This window comes from Entelurus aequoreus, linkage group LG14 (genome assembly GCF_033978785.1).
Source record: "Entelurus aequoreus isolate RoL-2023_Sb linkage group LG14, RoL_Eaeq_v1.1, whole genome shotgun sequence".
In the NCBI taxonomy this organism is placed as follows: Eukaryota; Metazoa; Chordata; class Actinopteri; order Syngnathiformes; family Syngnathidae; genus Entelurus; species Entelurus aequoreus.
In genome coordinates this window covers 5,189,896-5,212,095 of record NC_084744.1, presented here as the reverse complement: position 1 = coordinate 5,212,095, position 22,200 = coordinate 5,189,896, and the positions used below count along the sequence as shown (strand labels likewise).

The 22,200-nt window shown below is 42.6% G+C and overlaps 1 protein-coding gene across 1 annotated transcript in view; it reads right to left on the bottom strand.

The window, feature by feature from the left end:
• The window catches only part of ifih1 (interferon induced with helicase C domain 1), a 70,998-nt gene that overhangs the window by 21,763 nt on the left and 27,035 nt on the right, over positions 1-22,200 (bottom strand). Inside the window, exons 6-10 of the mRNA XM_062070476.1 lie at positions 21,773-21,983; positions 9,839-10,056; positions 3,457-3,558; positions 3,272-3,395; positions 3,000-3,215 (exon numbers count right to left, since the gene is read on the bottom strand). Of these exons, the coding sequence (XP_061926460.1) occupies positions 3,000-3,215; positions 3,272-3,395; positions 3,457-3,558; positions 9,839-10,056; positions 21,773-21,983 (871 nt within the window). The remainder of the gene's footprint in view (positions 1-2,999; positions 3,216-3,271; positions 3,396-3,456; positions 3,559-9,838; positions 10,057-21,772; positions 21,984-22,200) is intronic.

The following is a 22,200-nucleotide window of genomic DNA, read 5'->3' as shown; positions in this document are numbered from 1 at the left end:
CTCACTATTAGGCAAAAGTTGTCTTCAGGTTTGCATTCTAGCCTCTCATGGCTCACTATTAGGCAAAGGTTGACTTCAGGGTTGCATTCTAGCCTCTCATGGCTCACTATTAGGCAAAGGTTGTCTTCAGGTTTGCATTCTTGCCTCTCATGGCTCACTATTAGGCAAAAGTTGTCTTCAAGTTTACATTCTAGCCTCTCATGGCTCACTATTAAGCAAAAGTTGTCTTCAGGTTTGCATTCTAGCCTCTCATGGCTCACTATTAAGCAAAAGTTGTCTTCAAGTTTACATTCTAGCCTCTCATGGCTCCCTATTAAGCAAAAGTTGTCTTCAGGTTTGCATTCTAGCCTCTCATGGCTCACTATTAGGCAAAGGTTGTCTTCAGGTTTGCATTCTTGCCTCTCATGGCTCACTATTAGGCAAAAATTGTCTTCAGGTTTGTATTCTAGCCTCTCATGGCTCACTATTAGGCAAAGGTGGTCTTCAGGTTTGCATTCTTGCCTCTCATGGCTCACTATTTGGCAAAAGTTGTCTTCAGGTTTGCATTCTAGCCTCTCATGGCTCACTATTAGGCAAAGGTTGTCTTCAGGTTTGCATTCTAGCCTCTCATGGCTCACTATTTGGCAAAAATTGTCTTCAGGTTTGCATTCTTGCCTCTCATGGCTCACTATTTGGCAAAGGTTGTCTTCAGGTTTGCATCCTTGCCCCTCACGGCTCACTATTAGGCAAAGGTTGTCTTCAGGTTTGCATTCTAGCCTCTCATGGCTCACTATTTGGCAAAAGTTGTCTTCAGGTTTGCATTCTAGCCTCCCTTGGCTCACTATTAGGCAACATTTGTCTTCAGGTTTGCATTTTAGCCTCTCATGGCTCACTATTAGGCAAATTATGTCTTCAGGTTTGCATTCTTGCCTCTCATGGCTCACTATTAAGCAAAAGTTGTCTTCAGGTTTGTATTCTAGCCTCTCATGGCTCACTATTAAGCAAAGGTTGTCTTCAGGTTTGCATTCTAGCCTCTCATGGCTCACTATTTGGCAAAAATTGTCTTCAGGTTTGCATTCTTGCCTCTCATGGCTCACTATTTGGCAAAGGTTGTCTTCAGGTTTGCATCCTTGCCCCTCACGGCTCACTATTAGGCAAAGGTTGTCTTCAGGTTTGCATTCTAGCCTCTCATGGCTCACTATTTGGCAAAAGTTGTCTTCAGGTTTGCATTCTAGCCTCCCTTGGCTCACTATTAGGCAACATTTGTCTTCAGGTTTGCATTTTAGCCTCTCATGGCTCACTATTAGGCAAATTATGTCTTCAGGTTTGCATTCTTGCCTCTCATGGCTCACTATTAAGCAAAAGTTGTCTTCAGGTTTGCATTCTAGCCTCTCATGGCTCAATATTAGGCAAAGGTTGTCTTCAGGTTTGCATTCTAGCCTCTCATGGCTCACTATTAGGCAAAGGTTGTCTTCAGGTTTGCATTCTAGCCTCTCATGGATCACTATTAGGCAAAGGTTGTCTTCAGGTTTGCATTCTAGCCTCTCATGGCTCACTATTAGGCAAAGGTTGTCTTCAGGTTTTCATTCCAGCCTCCCTATTAGGCACAGGTCTGGACTACAGGCAGGCCAGTCTAGTACCCACACTCTTTTACTACGAAGCCACGCTGTTGTAACACGTGCATAATGTGGCGTGGCATTGTCTTGCTGAAATAAGCAGGGGCGTCCATGATAACGTTGCTTGGATGGCAACATTTGTTGCTCCAAAAGCTGTATGTACCTTTCAGCATGAATGGTGCCTTCACAGATGTGTAAGTTACCCATGTCTTGGCCACTAATACACCCCCATACCATCACACATGCTGCCTTTTACACTTCCTCTTTGGTCCGGAGGACACAACATCCATAGTTTCCAAAAACAATCTTAAAATGTGGACTCGTCAGACCACAGAACACTTTTCCACTCTGCATCAGTCCATCTTAGATGAGCTCAGGCCCAGCGAAGCCGGTGGCGTTTCTGGGTGTTGTTGATAAATGGCTTTGGCTTTGCATAGTAGAGTTTTAACTTGCACTTAAAGATGTAGCGACCAACTGTAGTTACTGACAGTGGTCTTCTGAAGTGTTCCTGAGCCCATGTGGTGATATCCTTTACAGGCTGATGTTGCTTTTTGATGCAGTACCACCTAAGGATCCAAGGTCACGGGCATTCAATGTTGGTCTTCGGCTTTGCCGCTTATGTGCAGTGATTTCTCCAGATTCTCTGAACCTTTTGATGATATTACGGAGCGTAGATGGTGAGTCCATAAATTCCTTGCAATAGCTTGGTTGAGAAATGTTGTTCTTAAACAATTTGCTCCGGCATTTGTTGACAAAGTGGTGACCCTCGCCCCGTCCTTGTTTGTGAATGACTGAGCATTTCATGCTTTTATACCCAATCATGGCACCCACCTGTTCCCAATCAGCCTGTTCACCTGTGGGATGTTCCAAATAAGCCTTTGATGAGCATTCCTCAACTTTATCAGTCTTTTTTGCCACTCGTGCCAGCTTTTTTGAAACATGTTGCAGGCTTCAAATTCCAAACGAGCTAATATTTGCAAAAATGAACCCAAGTTTACCAGTTCGCACGTCTTTGAAGTCTATTCAATTGAATATAAGTAGAAAAGGATTAGCAAATCATTGCATTCTGTTTTTATTTACCATTTACACAACGTGCTAAAACTTCACTGATTTTTGGGTTTTGTAAGTAAAAAATATAAATCCTTTGAGGTGCTAACTATGAGGTTTGTCACACCGCTACCTCTTTACCTGGCTGTTATCAATCGCCCCCCCTGGGCCCTATTTGGACTTTATCAGGGATTTTTCAGAGTTCGTCGCTGATCTAGTGACGCATGCAGTTAATATAATTATAATGGGGGATTTTAATATCCATGTGTCAGACCCTCCGTGCGTGGTGCTCATGACTATAAGCATCTTGTCTTTGCAGCGTATTCATATGTTCAATAAGTTCACGGAAACGGATACCTGTGAAGAGATTGAAGAGGAGTCTCTCGGTGTGGGTGATGTTTATGACGTGCTCCTCCTCGGGGCTGCGTTTGCTCTTCAGCTCCTCCTCGTGGTGTTTGTTGAGGAAGCTGAAGGCGTCGCACATGCGAATGGTGTTGCTGAGTTGCATGGCCTCGTTGTAGCGGCGCAGGTGCTCAGCGCAAATCCGCACCTTTGGATCTTCCTCCTTGGCAGCTGTGGGGAGTGGGCGGTCACCGGTGGAACACAAATCGCACCACAGGTGCACTCACCTTTCCTCTCCGTCTGGACCACCCACTGTTCGTAGTTCTGGGAGCCCAGCTCGCAGGCGGGGCTCAGCTGGGAATGAGTGTGGATACTGTTCATGATTTTCTTGATGACGTCACCGAAGGGATCCTGGAAGTACGATACGGCTGTTGATACCACAGAAAAATAGATCCTAGAAATGCTGACCCACCTTATTTTTGTCTTCAACGAGAACCATTTTTTTGCTGGGTTCATTTCTATATTCCCCCAGATTCCCGGTCAGGATTTGACAGGCATCCAAGTTGGCACAAATCTGCAACAAGAGAAGCTTCGCTGTTACAAAAATATCGTTTTGTTAACCATTTCTCAAAGTTTTTGCAACATTTTTTCAACCACATTATTAGCAGGTAAAGTTTGTCTTCAGGTTTGCATTCTAGCCTCCTAGGGATCACTATTAAGCAAAGGTTGTCATCAGGTTTGCATTCGAGCCTCCTAGGGATCACTATTAAGCAAAGGTTGTCTTCAGGTTTGCATTCTAGCCTCCTAGGGATCACTATTAAGCAAAGGTTGTCTTCAGGTTTGCATTCTAGCCTCCTAGGGATCACTATTAAGCAAAGGTTGTCTTCAGGTTTGCATTCTAGCCTCCTAGGGATCACTATTAAGCAAAGGTTGTCTTCAGGTTTGCATTCTAGCCTCCTAGGGATCACTATTAAGCAAAGGTTGTCTTCAGGTTTGCATTCTAGCCTCCTAGGGATCACTATTAAGCAAAGGTTGTCTTCAGGTTTGCATTCTAGCCTCCTAGGGATCACTATTAAGCAAAGGTTGTCTTCAGGTTTGCATTCTAGCCTCCTAGGGATCACTATTAAGCAAATGTTGTCTTCAGGTTTGCATTCTAGCCTCCTAGGGATCACTATTAAGCAAAGGTTGTCTTCAGGTTTGCATTCTAGCCTCCTAGGGATCACTATTAAGCAAAGGTTGTCTTCAGGTTTGCATTCTAGCCTCCTAGGGATCACTATTAAGCAAATGTTGTCTTCAGGTATGCATTCTAGCCTCTCATGGCTCACTATTAGGCAAAGGTTGTCTTCAGGTTTGCATTCTAGCTTCTCATGGGTCACAATAAGGCAAAGGTTGTCTTCAGGTTTGCAGTCTAGCCTCTCATGGCTCACTATTAGGCAAAGGTTGTCTTCAGGTTTGCATTCTAGCCTCTCATGGCTCACTATTAGGCAAAGTTTGTCTTCAGGTTTGCAGTCTAGCCTCTCATGGCTCACTATTAGGCAAAGGTTGTCTTCAGGTTTGCATTCTAGCCTCCTAGGGATCACTATTAAGCAAAGGTTGTCTTCAGGTTTGCATTCTAGCCTCCTAGGGATCACTATTAAGCAAAGGTTGTCTTCAGGTTTGCATTCTAGCCTCTCATGGCTCACTATTAGGCAAAGGTTGTCTGCAGGTTTGCATTCTAGCCTCTCATGGCTCACTATTAGGCAAAGGTTGTCTTCAGGTTTGCAGTCTAGCCTCTCATGGCTCACTATTAGGCAAAGGTTGTCTGCAGGTTTGCATTCTAGCCTCTCATGGCTCACTATTAGGCAAAGGTTGTCTTTAGGTTTACATTCTAGCCTCTCATGGCTCACTATTAGGCAGAGGATTGTCTTCAGGTTTGCATTTTAGTCTCTCATGGCTCACTATTAGGCAAAGGTTGTCTTCAGGTTTGCATTCTAGCTTCTCATGGGTCACTATAAGGCAAAGGTTGTCTTCAGGTTTGCAGTCTAGCCTCTCATGGCTCACTATTAGGCAAAGGTTGTCTTCAGGTTTGCATTCTAGCCTCTCATGGCTCACTATTAGGCAAAGTTTGTCTTCAGGTTTGCGGTCTAGCCTCTCATGGCTCACTATTAGGCAAAGGTTGTCTTCAGGTTTGCATTCTAGCCTCCTAGGGATCACTATTAAGCAAAGGTTGTCTTCAGGTTTGCATTCTAGCCTCCTAGGGATCACTATTAAGCAAAGGTTGTCTTCAGGTTTGCATTCTAGCCTCCTAGGGATCACTATTAAGCAAAGGTTGTCTTCAGGTTTGCATTCTAGCCTCCTAGGGATCACTATTAAGCAAAGGTTGTCTTCAGGTTTGCATTCTAGCCTCCTAAGGATCACTATTAAGCAAAGGTTGTCTTCAGGTTTGCATTCTAGCCTCCTAGGGATCACTATTAAGCAAAGGTTGTCTTCAGGTTTGCATTCTAGCCTCCTAGGGATCACTATTAAGCAAAGGTTGTCTTCAGGTTTGCATTCTAGCCTCCTAGGGATCACTATTAAGCAAAGGTTGTCTTCAGGTTTGCATTCTAGCCTCTCATGGCTCACTATTAGGCAAAGGTTGTCTTCAGGTTTGCATTCTAGCCTCTCATGGCTCACTATTAGGCAAAGTTTGTCTTCAGGTTTGCAGTCTAGCCTCTCATGGCTCACTATTAGGCAAAGGTTGTCTTCAGGTTTGCATTCTAGCCTCCTAGGGATCACTATTATGCAAAGGTTGTCTTCGGGTTTGCATTCTAGCCTCTCATGGCTCACTATTAGGCAAAGTTTGTCTTCAGGTTTGCAGTCTAGCCTCTCATGGCTCACTATTAGGCAAAGGTTGTCTTCAGGTTTGCATTCTAGCCTCCTAGGGATCACTATTATGCAAAGATTGTCTTCAGGTTTGCATTCTAGCCTCTCATGGCTCACTATTAGGCAAAGGTTGTCTTTAGGTTTACATTCTAGCCTCTCATGGCTCACTATTAGGCAAAGGTTGTCTTAAGGTTTGCATTCTAGCCTCTCATGGCTCACTATTAGGCAAAGGTTGTCTTTAGGTTTACATTCTAGCCTCTCATGGCTCACTATTAGGCAGAGGATTGTCTTCAGGTTTGCATTTTAGTCTCTCATGGCTCACTATTAGGCAAAGGTTGTCTTCAGGTTTGCAGTCTAGCCTCTCATGGCTCACTATTAGGCAAAGGTTGTCTTCAGGTTTGCAGTCTAGCCTCTCATGGCTCACTATTAGGCAAAGGTTGTCTTCAGGTTTGCATTCTAGCCTCCTAGGGATCACTATTATGCAAAGGTTGTCTTCAGGTTTGCATTCTAGCCTCTCATGGCTCACTATTAGGCAAAGGTTGTGTTCAGGTTTGCATTCTAGCCTCCTAGGGATCACTATTATGCAAAGGTTGTCTTCAGGTTTGCATTCTAGCCTCTCATGGCTCACTATTTGGCAAAGGTTGTCTTCAGGTTTGCATTCTAGCCTCCTAGGGATCACTATTAAGCAAAGGTTGTCTTCAGGTTTGCATTCTAGCCTCCTAGGGATCACTATTAAGCAAAAGTTGTCTTCAGGTTTGCATTCTAGCCTCCTAGGGATCACTATTAAGCAAAGGTTGTCTTCAGGTATGCATTCTAGCCTCTCATGGCTCACTATTTGGCAAAGGTTGTCTTCAGGTTTGCATTCTAGCCTCCTAGGGATCACTATTAAGCAAATGTTGTCTTCAGGTTTGCATTCTAGCCTCCTAGGGATCACTATTAAGCAAAGGATGTCTTCAGGTTTGCATTCTAGCCTCCTAGGGATCGCTATTAAGCAAAAGTTTTCTTCAGGTTTGCATTCTAGCCTCCTAGGGATCACTATTAAGCAAAGGATGTCTTCAGGTTTGCATTCTAGCCTCTCATGGCTCACTATTAGGCAAAGGTTGTCTTCAGGTTTGCATTCTTGTCTCTCATGGCTCACTATTAAGCAATGGATGTCTTCAGGTTCTTCTCTTTCGCTTTGACTTTGTAACTTTCTCAGTTCCGGTGGTTGGCAGACAGGATTGTGTCGATCTCTGGCTGGGTGCTGTGGAAAAACCAAGTGGTCTTTGTTGTCCCTCATTTTAAGTCTGCCATGAGTAGTAGTCTTGTTGTTGTTGAAGGGAAAGTGAACGTTTTTTAATACTTAAAATGATCAAAATATGTAAACATTACATGCTATTATGAATGTTACTAGATACTACTTACATACTTACAGCATGATCAAACTATGTAAATATTACATGTTATTATGAATGTTACTAGATATTACTTACATACTTACAGCATGATCAAACTATGTAATTATTACATGTTATTATGAATGTTACTAGATACTACATATTAACTTACAGCATGACCAAAATATGTAAGTATTTCATGTTATTATTAATGTTAGTAGATACTACATATATACTTACAGCATGATGAAAATATGTAAATATTACATGTTATTATGAATGTTACTAGATACTACATATATACTTACAGCATAATGAAAATATGTAAATATTACATGTTATTATGAATGTTACTACATTGCATACATACTTACAACATGACCAAAATATGTAAATATCACATGTTATTATTAATGTTACCAGATACTACATATAAACTTACAGCATGATCAAAATATGTAAATACTACATGTTATTATGAATGTTACTAGATACTACATACATACTTACAGCATGATCATATTATGTAAATATCACATGTTATTATGAATGTTACTAGATAATACATATTAACTTCCAGCATGATCAAAATATGTAAACATTACATGTTATTATGAATGGTATTAGATACTACATACATACTTACAACATGATCAAATTATGTAAATATTACATGTTATCATGAATGTTACTAGATACTACATATTAACTAACAGCATGATCAAAATATGTAAACATTACATGTTATTATGAATGTTACTAGATCATACATATTAACTTCCAGCATGATCAAAATATGTAAATACTACATGTTATTATGAATGTTACTAGATACTACATATATACTTACAGCATGATCATATTTTGTAAATATCACATGTTATTATGAATGTTTTTACTAGATAATACATATTAACTTCCAGCATGATCAAAATATGTAAACATTAAATGTTATTATGAATGTTACTAGATACTACATAAATACTTACAGCATGATCAAATTACGTAAATATTACGTGTTATTATTAATGTTAGTAGATACTACATATACACTTACAGCATGATCAAATTATGTAAATATTACATGTTATTATGAATATTACTAGATACTACATATATACTTACAGCATGATCAAACTATGTAAATATTACATGTTATTATGAATATTACTAGATACTACATATGTACTTACAGCATGATCAAATTTTGTAAATATTACATGTTATTATGAATGTTACTAGATACTACATATTAACTAAAAGCATGATCAAAATATGTAAACATTACATGTTATTATGAATGTTACTAGATACTACTTACATACTTACAGCATGATCAAACTATGTAAATATTACATGTTATTATGAATGTTACTAGATACTACATACATACTTACAGCATGATCATATTATGTAAATATCACATGTTATTATGAATGTTACTAGATAATACATATTAACTTCCAGCATGATCAAAATATGTAAACATTACATGTTATTATGAATGGTATTAGATACTACATACATACTTACAACATGATCAAATTATGTAAATATTACATGTTATCATGAATGTTACTAGATACTACATATTAACTAACAGCATGATCAAAATATGTAAACATTACATGTTATTATGAATGTTACTAGATCATACATATTAACTTCCAGCATGATCAAAATATGTAAATACTACATGTTATTATGAATGTTACTAGATACTACATATATACTTACAGCATGATCATATTTTGTAAATATCACATGTTATTATGAATGTTTTTACTAGATAATACATATTAACTTCCAGCATGATCAAAATATGTAAACATTAAATGTTATTATGAATGTTACTAGATACTACATAAATACTTACAGCATGATCAAATTACGTAAATATTACGTGTTATTATTAATGTTAGTAGATACTACATATACACTTACAGCATGATCAAATTATGTAAATATTACATGTTATTATGAATATTACTAGATACTACATATATACTTACAGCATGATCAAACTATGTAAATATTACATGTTATTATGAATATTACTAGATACTACATATGTACTTACAGCATGATCAAATTTTGTAAATATTACATGTTATTATGAATGTTACTAGATACTACATATTAACTAAAAGCATGATCAAAATATGTAAACATTACATGTTATTATGAATGTTACTAGATACTACTTACATACTTACAGCATGATCAAACTATGTAAATATTACATGTTATTATGAATGTTACTAGATACTACATACATACTTACAGCATGATCATATTATGTAAATATCACATGTTATTATGAATGTTACTAGAAAATACATATTAACTTCCAGCATGATCAAAATATGTAAACATTACATGTTATTATGAATGTTACTAGATACTACATATATACTTACAGCATGATAAAATTACGTAAATATTACATGTTATTATTAATGTTAGTATATACTACATGTATACTTACAGCATGATGAAAATATGCAAATATTACATGTTATTATGAATGTTACTAGATACTACATTTATATAAAGTATTGATGGATGTTTTTAGAGCGCTTTATATATTTTGTTCAGACGAGCTGATCTCCACAGTCCAACGTGCTCGGTCCTCACCTGCAGAATGTTTTTCTCCGCCGTTAGCAGCTTCGTCGCGTCGCCGGCCCCGAGTGAGGCGGTGAGGCCGAGGATTTGAGGAAGCGGCACGGTCTCCTTCTGCTCCTTCCTCAGCTTGGTGTTTGCGTTCTTCTGCTTCAGGTATTTCATCATCACCTGGTTGTACACCTCCCCCTTCTTGGTGTGGTGGCACTCGTCTATTATCATCAGGGAGATATCTAGCAGGAAAAAAGACAAACGGATGAATTGTACAAACTACAAAAGCAGTGAAGTTGTCACGTTGTGTAAATGCTAAATAAAAAGACAATACAACAAATCCTTGTCAACTTATATTCAATTGAATAGACTGCAAAGACAAGATATTTCATGTTCACACTGCAAATAATCATGAATTTAGAATTTAATGGCAGCAATACATTGCAAAAAAAGGCATGTTCACCACTGTGTTACATGGCCTTTCCTTTTAACAACACTCCGTAAAGGTTTAGGAACTGAAGAGACACATTTTTGAAGTGGAATTATTTCCCATTCTTGCTTGATGTACAGCTTAAGTTGTTCAACAGTCTCCCTTCTCATATTTTAGCCTTGATATTGCACCACACATTTTCAATGTCTGGACTACAGGCAGGCCAGTCTAGTACCCGCACTCTTTTACTACAAAGCCACGTTGATGTAACACGTGGTTTGGCATCGTCTTGCTGTAATAAGCAGGGGCGTCCATGACAACGTTGCTTGGATGGCAACATATGTTGCTCCAAAAGCTGTATGTACCTTTCAGCATTAATGGTGCCTTCACTAATGTGTAAGTTACCCATGTCTTGGCCACTAATACACCCCCATACCATCACACATGCTGCCTTTTGAACTAGAACGACGTCCACAGTTTCCAAAAACAATTTGAAATGTGGACTCGTCAGACCACAGAACACTTTTACACTTTACATCAGTCCATCTTAGATGAGCTCGGGCTCACCGAAGCCGGCGGCGTTTCTGGGTGTTGTTGATAAATGGCTTTGGCTTTGCACAGTAGAGTTTTAACTTGCACTTACAGATGTAGCGACCAACTGTAGTTACTGACAGTGGTTTTCTGAAGTGTTCCTGAGCCCATGTGGTGATATCCTTTACACACTGATGTCGCTTTTTGATGCAGGGATCGAAGGTAACGGGCATTCAATGTTGGTTTTCAGCCTTGCTGCTTACGTGCAGTGATTTCTCCAGATTCTCTGAACCTTTTGATGATATTACGGAGCGTAGATGGTGAGTCCATAAATTCCTTGTTGAGAAATGTACTTAAACAATTTGCTCAGGCATTTGTTGACAAAGTGGTGACCCTCGCCCCGTCCTTGTTTGTGAACGACTGAGCATTTCACGGAAGCCGCTTTTATACCCAATCATGGCACCCACCTGTTCCCAATGAGCCTGTTCACCTGTGGGATGTTCCAAATAAGTCTTTGACGAGCATTCCTCAACTTCCTCACTCTTTTTTGCCACTTGTGCCAGCTTTTTTGAAACATGTTGCAGGCATCAAATTCCAAATGAGCTAATATTTGCAAAAAATAACAACGTTTCTCAGTGTGAACATGAAATATCTTGTCTTTGCAGTCTGTTCAGTTGAATATAAGTTGAAAAGGATTTGTTGTATTCTCTTTTTATTTACCATTTACACAACACTCGCGTTCTTCTAATAATTTTACCACCAAACACAGAGCGGTTTCGAAAATGTCTTCGTCAGTGTGCAATTTTCAACAGGAAGTGATGCACTTAAATAGTCACCGCTGTCAATCAATTGCCATGACAATACATCAAGAACAACTTCAAAAGTGAAAGTGCACAAATAGACAAAATGGAAAATTTTACAAAATAAATCAAAGACTCAGTACAGTATAATAGGAAAATAAATAAAGCAATACAAAATAATTAAACAAAATAAAAAAATAATAATAATAATAATTACAAAAATAAATAAAACATTTAAAAAAAAGAAAAAAACATTTAAAAATTTAAACATGTATAAAAAAAAATAAAAAAAATAAAAAATGTGTGGGCAACGATTATAATTAAAGGAGACATAGCTCATCAGCACAGTGAAAAACCCCAAAACCTAAATAGTAAATAAATGCGATTAAATGTTCGCTTACAATAGAGCCTAAGGGAGCCTATAAAGACTTATAATATACACCACCGTTCAAAAGTTTGGGGTCACCCAAAAAATTTAATGGAATAGCCTTCATTTCTAAGAACAAGAATAGACTGTCGAGTTTCAGATGAAAGTTCTCTTTTTCTGGCCAATTTGAGCGTTTAATTGAGCCCACAAATGTGATGCTCCAGAAACTCAATCTGCTCAAAGGAAGGTCAATTTCGTAGCTTCTGTAACGAGCTAAAGTGTTTTCAGATGTGTGAACATGATTGCACAAGGGTTTTCTAATCATCAATTAGCCTTCTGAGCCAATGAGCAAACACATTGTACCATTAGAACACTGGAGTGATAGTTGCTGGAAATGGGCCTATGTAGATATTGCACCAAAAAGCAGACATTTGCAGCTAGAATAGTCATTTACCACATTAGCAATGTATAGAGTGTATTTCTTTAAAGTTAAGACTAGTTTAAAGTTATCTTCATTGAAAAGTACAGTGCTTTTCCTTCAAAAATAAGGACATTTCAATGTGACCCCAAACTTTTGAACGGTAGTGTATAATATAATATCCAAAACCTATTAGGTTGTATATACATGATGTAAGTATATATGTAATGTAGTAACAGGCAAATTTATAATAACATTTAATATTTACGTATTTTGCTCATTTTAAGCATTCATTTCAAAACACATCACAACGTTCACTTTTTTGTATCCCAGCTATACCACAAATATACCACTCACTGGCGACTTCACGAGAGCCAAAACACATAATAGAGCATCACTTACTGTACAATGTCTGCTTTCATTAGGATGCCGACTGTTAGGATGTTCATGTATTCCCATTTAGATGAAAACTGACTCATCATCCTTGCAAAGAAAAGGGTGGCGGAACCCAGCGTCTTTTCGTGTGTTTCTCGCCATCTCCGGGTTTTGAATTGGCTATCAAAGTGTACCAATTCGTCGGAATACGTTCTCGTCCTTCTACTATCCTGGTGAGAGGCGTGATTCATGAGCTAGAATAAAGTTTGACGGGCAAGGAAACGAGGAAGCAGCTGAACAGTCGATCATGTAAACATTGGCACCGCTAGAATAGCTATAGCTCCTTCTATATATAATATAATACTAATAAAAAGTACCAAAATGAAGCACCGACCTAAAGCCCTACATCAAGCCCCAAAAAATATAAATGAAGTACATGATATGCAAATAGACAACTTCATGGAAAACATCCCAAAAGCAACTCCTCGTTCATTCCTTTAGGGTACTCAGTTTGTAACGTGCGTATCCAAAATGTTACGATGCTACCAACGAAGCAGAGTCAGCAGTTAATCAGCAGATAAGAAATAGAATCCATCCATCCATCCATCTTCTTCTGCTTATCCGAGGTCGGGTCGCAGGGGTAGCAGCCTAAGCAGAGAAGCCCAGACTTCCCTCTCCCCAGCCACTTCGTCCAGCTCCTCCCGGGGGATCCCGAGGCGTTCCCAGGCCAGCCGGGAGACATAGTCTTCCCAACGTGTCCTGGGTCTTCCCCGTGGTCTCCTACCGGTCGGACGTGCCCTAAACACCTCCCTAGGGAGGCGTTCGGGTGGCATCCTGACCAAAACCACCTCATCTGGCTCCTCTCGATGTGGAGGAGCAGCAGTTTTACTTTGAGCTCCTGCCGGATGACAGAGCTTCTCACCCTATCTCTAAGGGAGAGACCCAGCACCCGGCGGAGGAAACTCATTTCAGTACCCGTGATCTTGTCCTTTCGGTCATAACCCAAAGCTCATGACCATAGGTGAGGATGGGAACGTAGATTGACCGGTAAATTGAGAGCTTTGCCTTCCGGCTCAGCTCTTTCTTCAGCACAACGGATCGATACTGCGTCCACATTACTGAAGACGCCGCACCGATCCGCTTGTCGATCTCACGATCCACTCTTCCCTCACTCATGAACAAGACTCCAAGGTACTTAAACTCCTCCACTTGGGGCAGGGTCTCCTACCCAACCCGGAGATGGCACTCCACCCTTTTCCGGGCGAGAACCATCGCTTCACACTCGGCTGTGGACCGATCCAGTGGGAGCTGAAGATCCTGGCCAGATGAAGCCATCAGGACCACATCATCTGCAAAAAGCAGAGACCTAATCCTGCAGCCACCCAACCGGATCCCCTCAACGCCCTGACAGCGCCCAGAAATTCTGTCCATAAAAGTTATGGGTTAGGGTTAATCCAAACCCTAAGAAATAGAATGTCCTTTTTTATTGCGGCCTAGTTTTTATTCTACTGGTGCCTGGAACAAGAAAAGTATTTTAGTCTGGTCAATACGCTACATTTCTGCAAAACACCAGAATGACTCAAATATTTGAGTGCTTTGACTCCATTCAATAATCTTTCCAGGAAGCTGGTATCTAAAATGATTGAGCAACAAAGATTTAAAAGAATTGGAGTTAGTCAACTTCTTTTGGAACAGACCATGACACAGATGTGTTGGTAGGAAAACCACGCCTGTTCCTCTTTCTTTTGAACATTGCATAAACTGCAGAACACCGTGTCACGCCCACCGTGACTGTTTAGTCTTGGCCTCTTATTTTCTAGCTTCCACTTCCTGTTGTCTTTAATTTGGTTGCCAGCGCACCTGTTCATGTTTAGTAATTAAGTCTGCTTAGGCTGTCAGAAGTGCTACTGACAGTTTGGTTATGTTTGGGTTTTCCTGTGTTTAGAATCACTTCCTGTTCTGGTGCTTTTGTTTTGTCAGTGATTCCTGTCTCCTGGTTCCTGTTTTCCCTGCATTTTGACATTATAGTCATGTTTTCCTGCGCTATGCCTGCCATCTTTGCATCTTGGGTTTCAAGACTAACAGCAATTCCTGACAGAATGATCCAGCCAGTGAGTGACCCCCGCAGAGATTTCAATGGCAGAGAGGCTTAACAAGATTTTGGCACTGATGGCCGAATCGAAGAGATGTTTTGCCTCTTTTCAAGCTCCCTCCCACCAATCCCTGTCGTCTGTTGCCCTTTTTGGGGACGTCTGGGATCCGTCCCTTGAGGTGGGGCTAAGGTCAGCTGTGCGACAGGGGAGGCACAGCTCTCACCTTTTCCAGTGAGGCCACCGCAAACGCCGCCATCTTCTCCAGTGGGTCTGCAGACGCCGCCATCCTCTCCAGTGGGTCTGCAGATGCCCCCATCCTCTCCAGTGGGTCTGCAGATGCCCCCATCCTCTCCAGTGGGTCTGCAGATGCCCCCATCCTCTCCAGTTGGTCTGCAGATGCCCCCATCCTCTCCAGTGGGTCTGTGGACGCCGCCATCCTCTCCAGTGGGTCTGCAGACGCCACCATCCTCTCCAGTGGGTCTGCAGACGCCACCACCCTCTCCAGTGTCTCTGCAGACGCCGCCATCCTCTCCATCTTCTTCGTCTACTGCTGTGCAGCCACCATTTTCTTCGTCACCTGCTTTGCAGCTGCCATCTTCTTCGTCTCCAGCGGGGCTCCTCGCCCCCTCCGTGACCTCCAGCTTGTGGGTCGCACAAGCGGCCATCAGGCGCCCGCACCCAGAACCTCGTCAGCCTAGAGTGTGGCCGTTTTATGGACGCCCTCCGCGCATTCAGCAGCTATGCCAAGGACCTGGGCATGAACGATTGCAGCTGCTGGTGCACCGTGGCCACTCGCGTCTGCCTTCTCGTTGGCCACAGATGTGGTCATTTTGTGGACGCCCGCCTCGCCAGATGCAGCGGCGTTCAACTCGCCGCCGCCACCTGGCTCTTCCCCGCTGACTGCGGGGGCACATGGCCTGGACTGATGGTCGGCTTCTTGAGACAGGGGCGCAGTTTGGCGACCCTCCGCCATTCCTACCTCCACCCTCCTTTGGTTTTGGACGTTTTGTTGAACTTAACATCTGAAATACGTTATAGGAAGGGGGGCTACTGTCAGAAGTGCTACTGACAGTTTGGTTATGTTTGGGTTTTCCTGTGTTTGGAATCACTTCCTGTCCTGGTGATCTTGTCTTGTCAGTGATTCCTGTCTCCTGGTACCTGTTTTCCCTGCATTTTGACATTAAAGTCATGTTTTCCTGCGCTACGCCTGCCATTTCTGCATCTTGGGGTTCAAGACCAACAGCAATTCCTGACAGAATGATCCAGCCAGTGAGTGACCCCCGCAGAGATTTCAATGGCAGAGAGGCTTAACAAGATTTTGGCACTGATGGCCGAATCGAAGAGATGTTTTGCCTCTTTTCAAGCTCCCCTCCACCCATCCCTGTCGTCTGTTGGCCTTTTTGGGGACGCCTGGGATCCGTCCCTTGAGGAGGGGGGGGGGGGGGGGGGGTTGGGGGGCTAAGGTCAGCTGTGCGACAGCTCTCACCTTTCCCAGTGAGGCCACCGCAGACGCCGCCATCCTCTCCAGTGAGTCTGCAGACGCCGCCATCCTCTCCAGTGGGTCTGCAGACGCCACCATGTTCTCCATCTCCTGCTGTGCAGTCGCCGCCATCTTCTTCATGTCTTGCTGTGCAGCCACCATCTTTTTCATCACCTGCTGTGCAGCCGCCATCTTTTTTGTATCCTACTGTGCACCCGCCATCTCCTTCCTCGCCTCTGCCGCCGCCTTCTTCGTCTCCAGCGGGCTCCTCGCCGCCTCTGCGACCTCCAGCTTGTCGGTCGCACAAGCGGCCATCAGGCGCTCAGCGGCTACGCTTTCCCTACACTTCAAGTGCACTCCCAGCTGCACGCGTCATTTGTTTTGTCGTATATTGAATACCTGCACGCTGTCTCCTGCACCTTGGGATCACAACAACCAAGTCCGTAAAAAGGTAAAGGCCTCCCGTCGGGACGACAACACAAGTCAGCATCTTCCTCGCAGCTCCACACCCCCTTGCAAGTCCTACAGCATCACTATGAGCTCACCTATAAAAGCCCAGAGTTATTTTTACTGAAGAAAACTACAAGTTTCATTACGCTCCCATCAAAGAGTAACCATAGCGACGCAAACATTTCCCTGGAGGAGACAAAGAGCGACAGCGTGAAGTTTTGTAGGTGATCGATGTTCTCATGTGGGTTTCGTCAGCCACACGCTGATGGCTTGAACAGACGTGTGGCCTGAGAACACATTTTATAAATACCAAGTCACGCGCTTCCAGGCGTTTCCACAAACAGCATATGTTCCACCGAGTTGGCCATCCCACCTTGGACTGGTGAGTGCCAACAGGAGCTGGAGGACTTTGACAAGATCCTGTCAGGTATCGTCAGGGGAGAGGCTTGGCGTCCTCCGGGCGCCTTTCCACCATCACTAAATGTGTGCTTCAAGTGCCGACACCTTTCACTTTCTTTCCTTAATGGAGAACTGCACTTTTTTGCTAGCATACACAATAGGTTTTTCTTTGTTTATGCATTCTAACTCGTAAAATATGGAAAGTCGGAGGTGGCTAACAATACAGCTAATGGGAGTACACTATTGCGCCTGTTAAGTACTCTAAAACACATCCACAAAGTGCCAACAATACTCCATGTACATGTCATGACCTGAATATTAACAAGTATTAGCGATGTTGTTATTACAAGTGCTAACGCAGACGGACTATTTTTAGCAGAGCTATCTAGCTTATGCTGCTATACTGACATATTGAGCTGCTGCATCGCCTCTGAGTTGGTGAAAGTTAATTCTAGATGATAAATCATGTCTCTCACCTGGATAGTAGAAGGTTGTGGACCTAAACCCACAAGTTGGTCAACTTTGACATCCAAGTTAGACCCGGAGATGGCCAGAAAGACACAAAAAACACTTTTTTAACTCTTTGTGAGGATGATGATGAATTGTTGATGTAAAGGGGAAGATATAAACATCCCATCAGTCTTTATCCCAGTCAGAGCAGACATTGTACAGTAAGTGACTGTTTTATTATGTTTGTATGTCTTGTTTAGCACTTAGCAACACTGCTATATGATGCTTAGTGTTTGACTAAGGCTGCATCTGTTTAGCACACAGCTTTTAAAACTTGTAGGTCATCCTCCTTATATTCAGGCTCAAAAATAGATGTTTCTGTATCATTGTTTTTTTTTTCCAAAGTGGTTTTTTCCTGTCTCTCATCAAGTCTGCCATGATTAGTAGTCTTGTTGTTGTTGAAGGGAAAGTGAATGTTGTAATGCGTCTGTGAAATGAATACGCTGTCGTACGCTTAAAATGATGAAAATATGTAAATATTACATGTTATTATGAATGTTACTACATTACATATATACTTACAGTATGATGAAAATATGTAAATATGACATGTTATTATGAATGTTAATAGATATTACATTACATACTGCATATACTTACAGCATGATCAAAATATGTAAATATTACATGTTAGTATGAATGTTACTACATTACACATATACTTACAGTATGACCAAACTATGTAAATATTACATGTTATTATGAATGTTACTAGATACTACATATATACTTACAGCGTTATCAACATATGACAATATTTCAGGTTATTATGAATGCTACTACATTACATATATACTTACAGTATGATCAAAATATGCAAGTATTACATGTGATTATGAATATTACTAGATACTACATATATACTTACAGTATAATCAAAATATGTAAATATTACATGTTATTATGAATGTTACTACATTACATATATACTTACAGCGTGATCAAAATATGTAAATATTACATGTTATCATGAATGTTACTAGATACTACATATATACTTACAGCATGATCAAAATATGCAAATATTACATGTTATTATGAATGTTACTAGATACTACATATATACTTACAGTGTGATCAACATATGTAAATATTACATGTTATTATGAATGTTACTACATTACATATATATTTACAGCATGATCAAAATATGTAAATATTACATGTTATCATGAATGCTACTAGATACTACATATATACTTACAGCATGATCAAAATATGCAAATATTACATGTTATCATGAATGTTACTAGATACTACATATATACTTACAGTATGATCAAAATATGTAAATGTTACATGTTATCATGAATGTTACTAGATACTACATATATACTTACAGCATGATCAAAATATGTAAATATCACATGTTATTATGAATGTTACTACATTACATATATACTTACAGCATGATCAAAATATGTACAGTATATGACATGTTATTATGAATGTTACTAGATACTACATATATACTTCCAGTATGATCAAAATATGTAAATAGTACATGTTATTATGAATGTTACTAGATACTATGTACTGTATATACTTACAGCGTGTACATACTGTAACACCTTGACGGATGTTTTTAGAGCGCTTTACAGGCGTAATAGAGCGACTTCCATTAGCTCCATTGTTAGCTGACTCTTGCTAACACGAGTTAGAATGCAGAAAGCAGAACAATGTGTGTCCTTGTCTTACATAAGGATTTTGAACAATAGACAATATTCCAAAAAAAGCGCATTTCTTTTTTTTTAAATGTTAACTATAGTAATGTTAGTGCCAAATAACATTTTATTTGATTAGAAAATGTATCTCCTGTCCACCATCGTGCCTCACAATCTGGCTTTTTATCTTGCGGTCCTGCTCACATAACCCTTGTGTGGTGTTCGGGTCTGTGGGACCCGTTTTCATTTTTTATTAAAAGAAAAATGATACAATTAATTCATTTTTCAAACTGAGACTCACTGACTTTGGCTCATTTTCTGTAAATAACATTTTTCAGAATACATATTTAATGACCACACACCATACACCCCCCTACACATTTCTATTACATATAAGATGTCCGGGTCTAATAGAAGTGTGGAAATTGATTTTCTGTGTACCACGCGCACGCACGCACGCACACCCCCGCACGCACACCCCCACCCTCACCCCCACACACACCCATCCACCCCACACACACACCCACTCACACCCCCACCCAAACACACACACACATACACCCACACCGACACACCCACCCACACTCCCCCACACCCTCACCCCCACTTACTCACACCCACCACACACACACCCCCACACATGCACCCACACCCCCACCAACACACACACACCCACCCACACCCCCACCCTCACCCCCACACCCAACCACACACACCCACTCACACCCCCGCCCACACACCCAAACACCCACCAACAAACATACACACACACACCCACCCACACACACCCACACCCCTACACCCCACACCGACACCCCCACACACACAAACCCACACCCACACTCACCCACACACCCCTACCCACACCCTCAACCCCACACCCACCCACACACACCCCCAAACACGCACCCACACCCCCCCACACACACACCTACCAACACACACACACCCCCACACCCATACACACCCCCCCCCCACACACACACACACCCACACACACCCCCCAACCCCACACACACACTCCCCCACACACACCCATCCACACCCCCACCACCACACACCCACACCCACCCACACACCTCCCCACCCTCACCCCCACACACACCCACTCACACCCCCGCCCACACACCCAAACACCCACCAACAAACATACACACACACACCCACCCACACACACCCACACCCCTACCCCTACACCCCACACACTCAAACCCACACCCACACTCACCCACACACCCCTACCCACACCCTCAACCCCACACCCACCCACCCCCACACACACCCACTCACACCTCCGCCCACACACCCAAACACCCACCAACAAACATACACACACACACACCCAGCCACACACACCCACACCCCTACCCCTAATCCCCACACCGACACCCCCACACACACAAACCCACACCCACACTCACCCACACACCCCTACCCACACCCTCAACCCCACACCCACCCACACACCCCCCACACACACCCCCACACACACCCACCAACACACACACACCCCCACACCCATACACACACACCCCCCACACACACACACACCCACACCCCCCAACCCCACACACACTCCCCCACACCCCCACCACCACACACCCACACCCACCCACACACACCCCCACCCTCACCCCCACACCCGCCCACCCCCACACACACCCACTCACACCCCCGCCCACACACCCAAACACCCACCAACAAACATACACACACACACACACCCACACACACCCACACCCCTACACCCCACACCGACACCCCCGCATACACAAACCCACACCCACACTCACCCACACACCCCTACCCACACCCTCAACCCCACACCCACCCACACCCCCCCCACACACACAAACCCACACCCACACTCACCCACACACCCCTACCCACACCCTCAACCCCACACCCACCCACACACCCCCCACACACACCCCCACACACGCACCCACACCCCCCCACACACACACCCACCAACACACACACACCCCCACACACACACACCCACACCCCCCAACCCCACACACACACACTCCCCCACACACCCACACCCACACCAACCCCCATAAACCCCCCACCCCCACACACACAAACCCACCCCCCATCCCCACACACACACACCCCAACCCCTACACACACCCAATCACCCCCACATCCACACACCCAATCACCCCCACATTCACACACCCACCCACCCCCACCCCCACACACACACCCCCACACACACCCACCAACCCCCATAAACCCCCACCCCCACACACACAAACCCCCCCCATCCCCACACACACCCACCCACACACACCCCATATATAAAATGGTATATTGTATATTTTGTGACGATGATTCATACTAAAGATCGTCCGATTATCGGCACCATTACGGTGACTCCAGTTGAGGAATGCTTTGTGCTACCAGACTTGAAGAGAAGACGTTTTTGACCATACCTTGCAGACGCACGCCCTCGTCCTCGCCTTTGAGCGACCTCTCCAAGGAGTTCTCCAGAATCTGAGCGGTGCAGATGATGACGTGGTTGTTCTTCAAAATATCCGCGAAGCAGATTTTGAGCGCAGAGCTTCCACTGACTCGCTCCACTCTGTACGCGTGCTTGAGGAAGGGATGGAACTCTGAGGCGTAGTGCTGCTCCACCAGAGGAACCTGAGGAGCACATCTCAGACATCAGCAATAAAGCATCCATTTTATACTGCTTGTCCCTCTCGGAGCAAATTGATCGTCGCTAAAAAAATCAACAATAAAGCATATTGTTGCTAGAAGCATGGATACCCATACAAAAACCTGATTCCCATTTTTTGGGGTTAGAAAGAAGTGATCAAAATAGATGAGCATGCTTTTGATGACAACTTGTAAACATAGA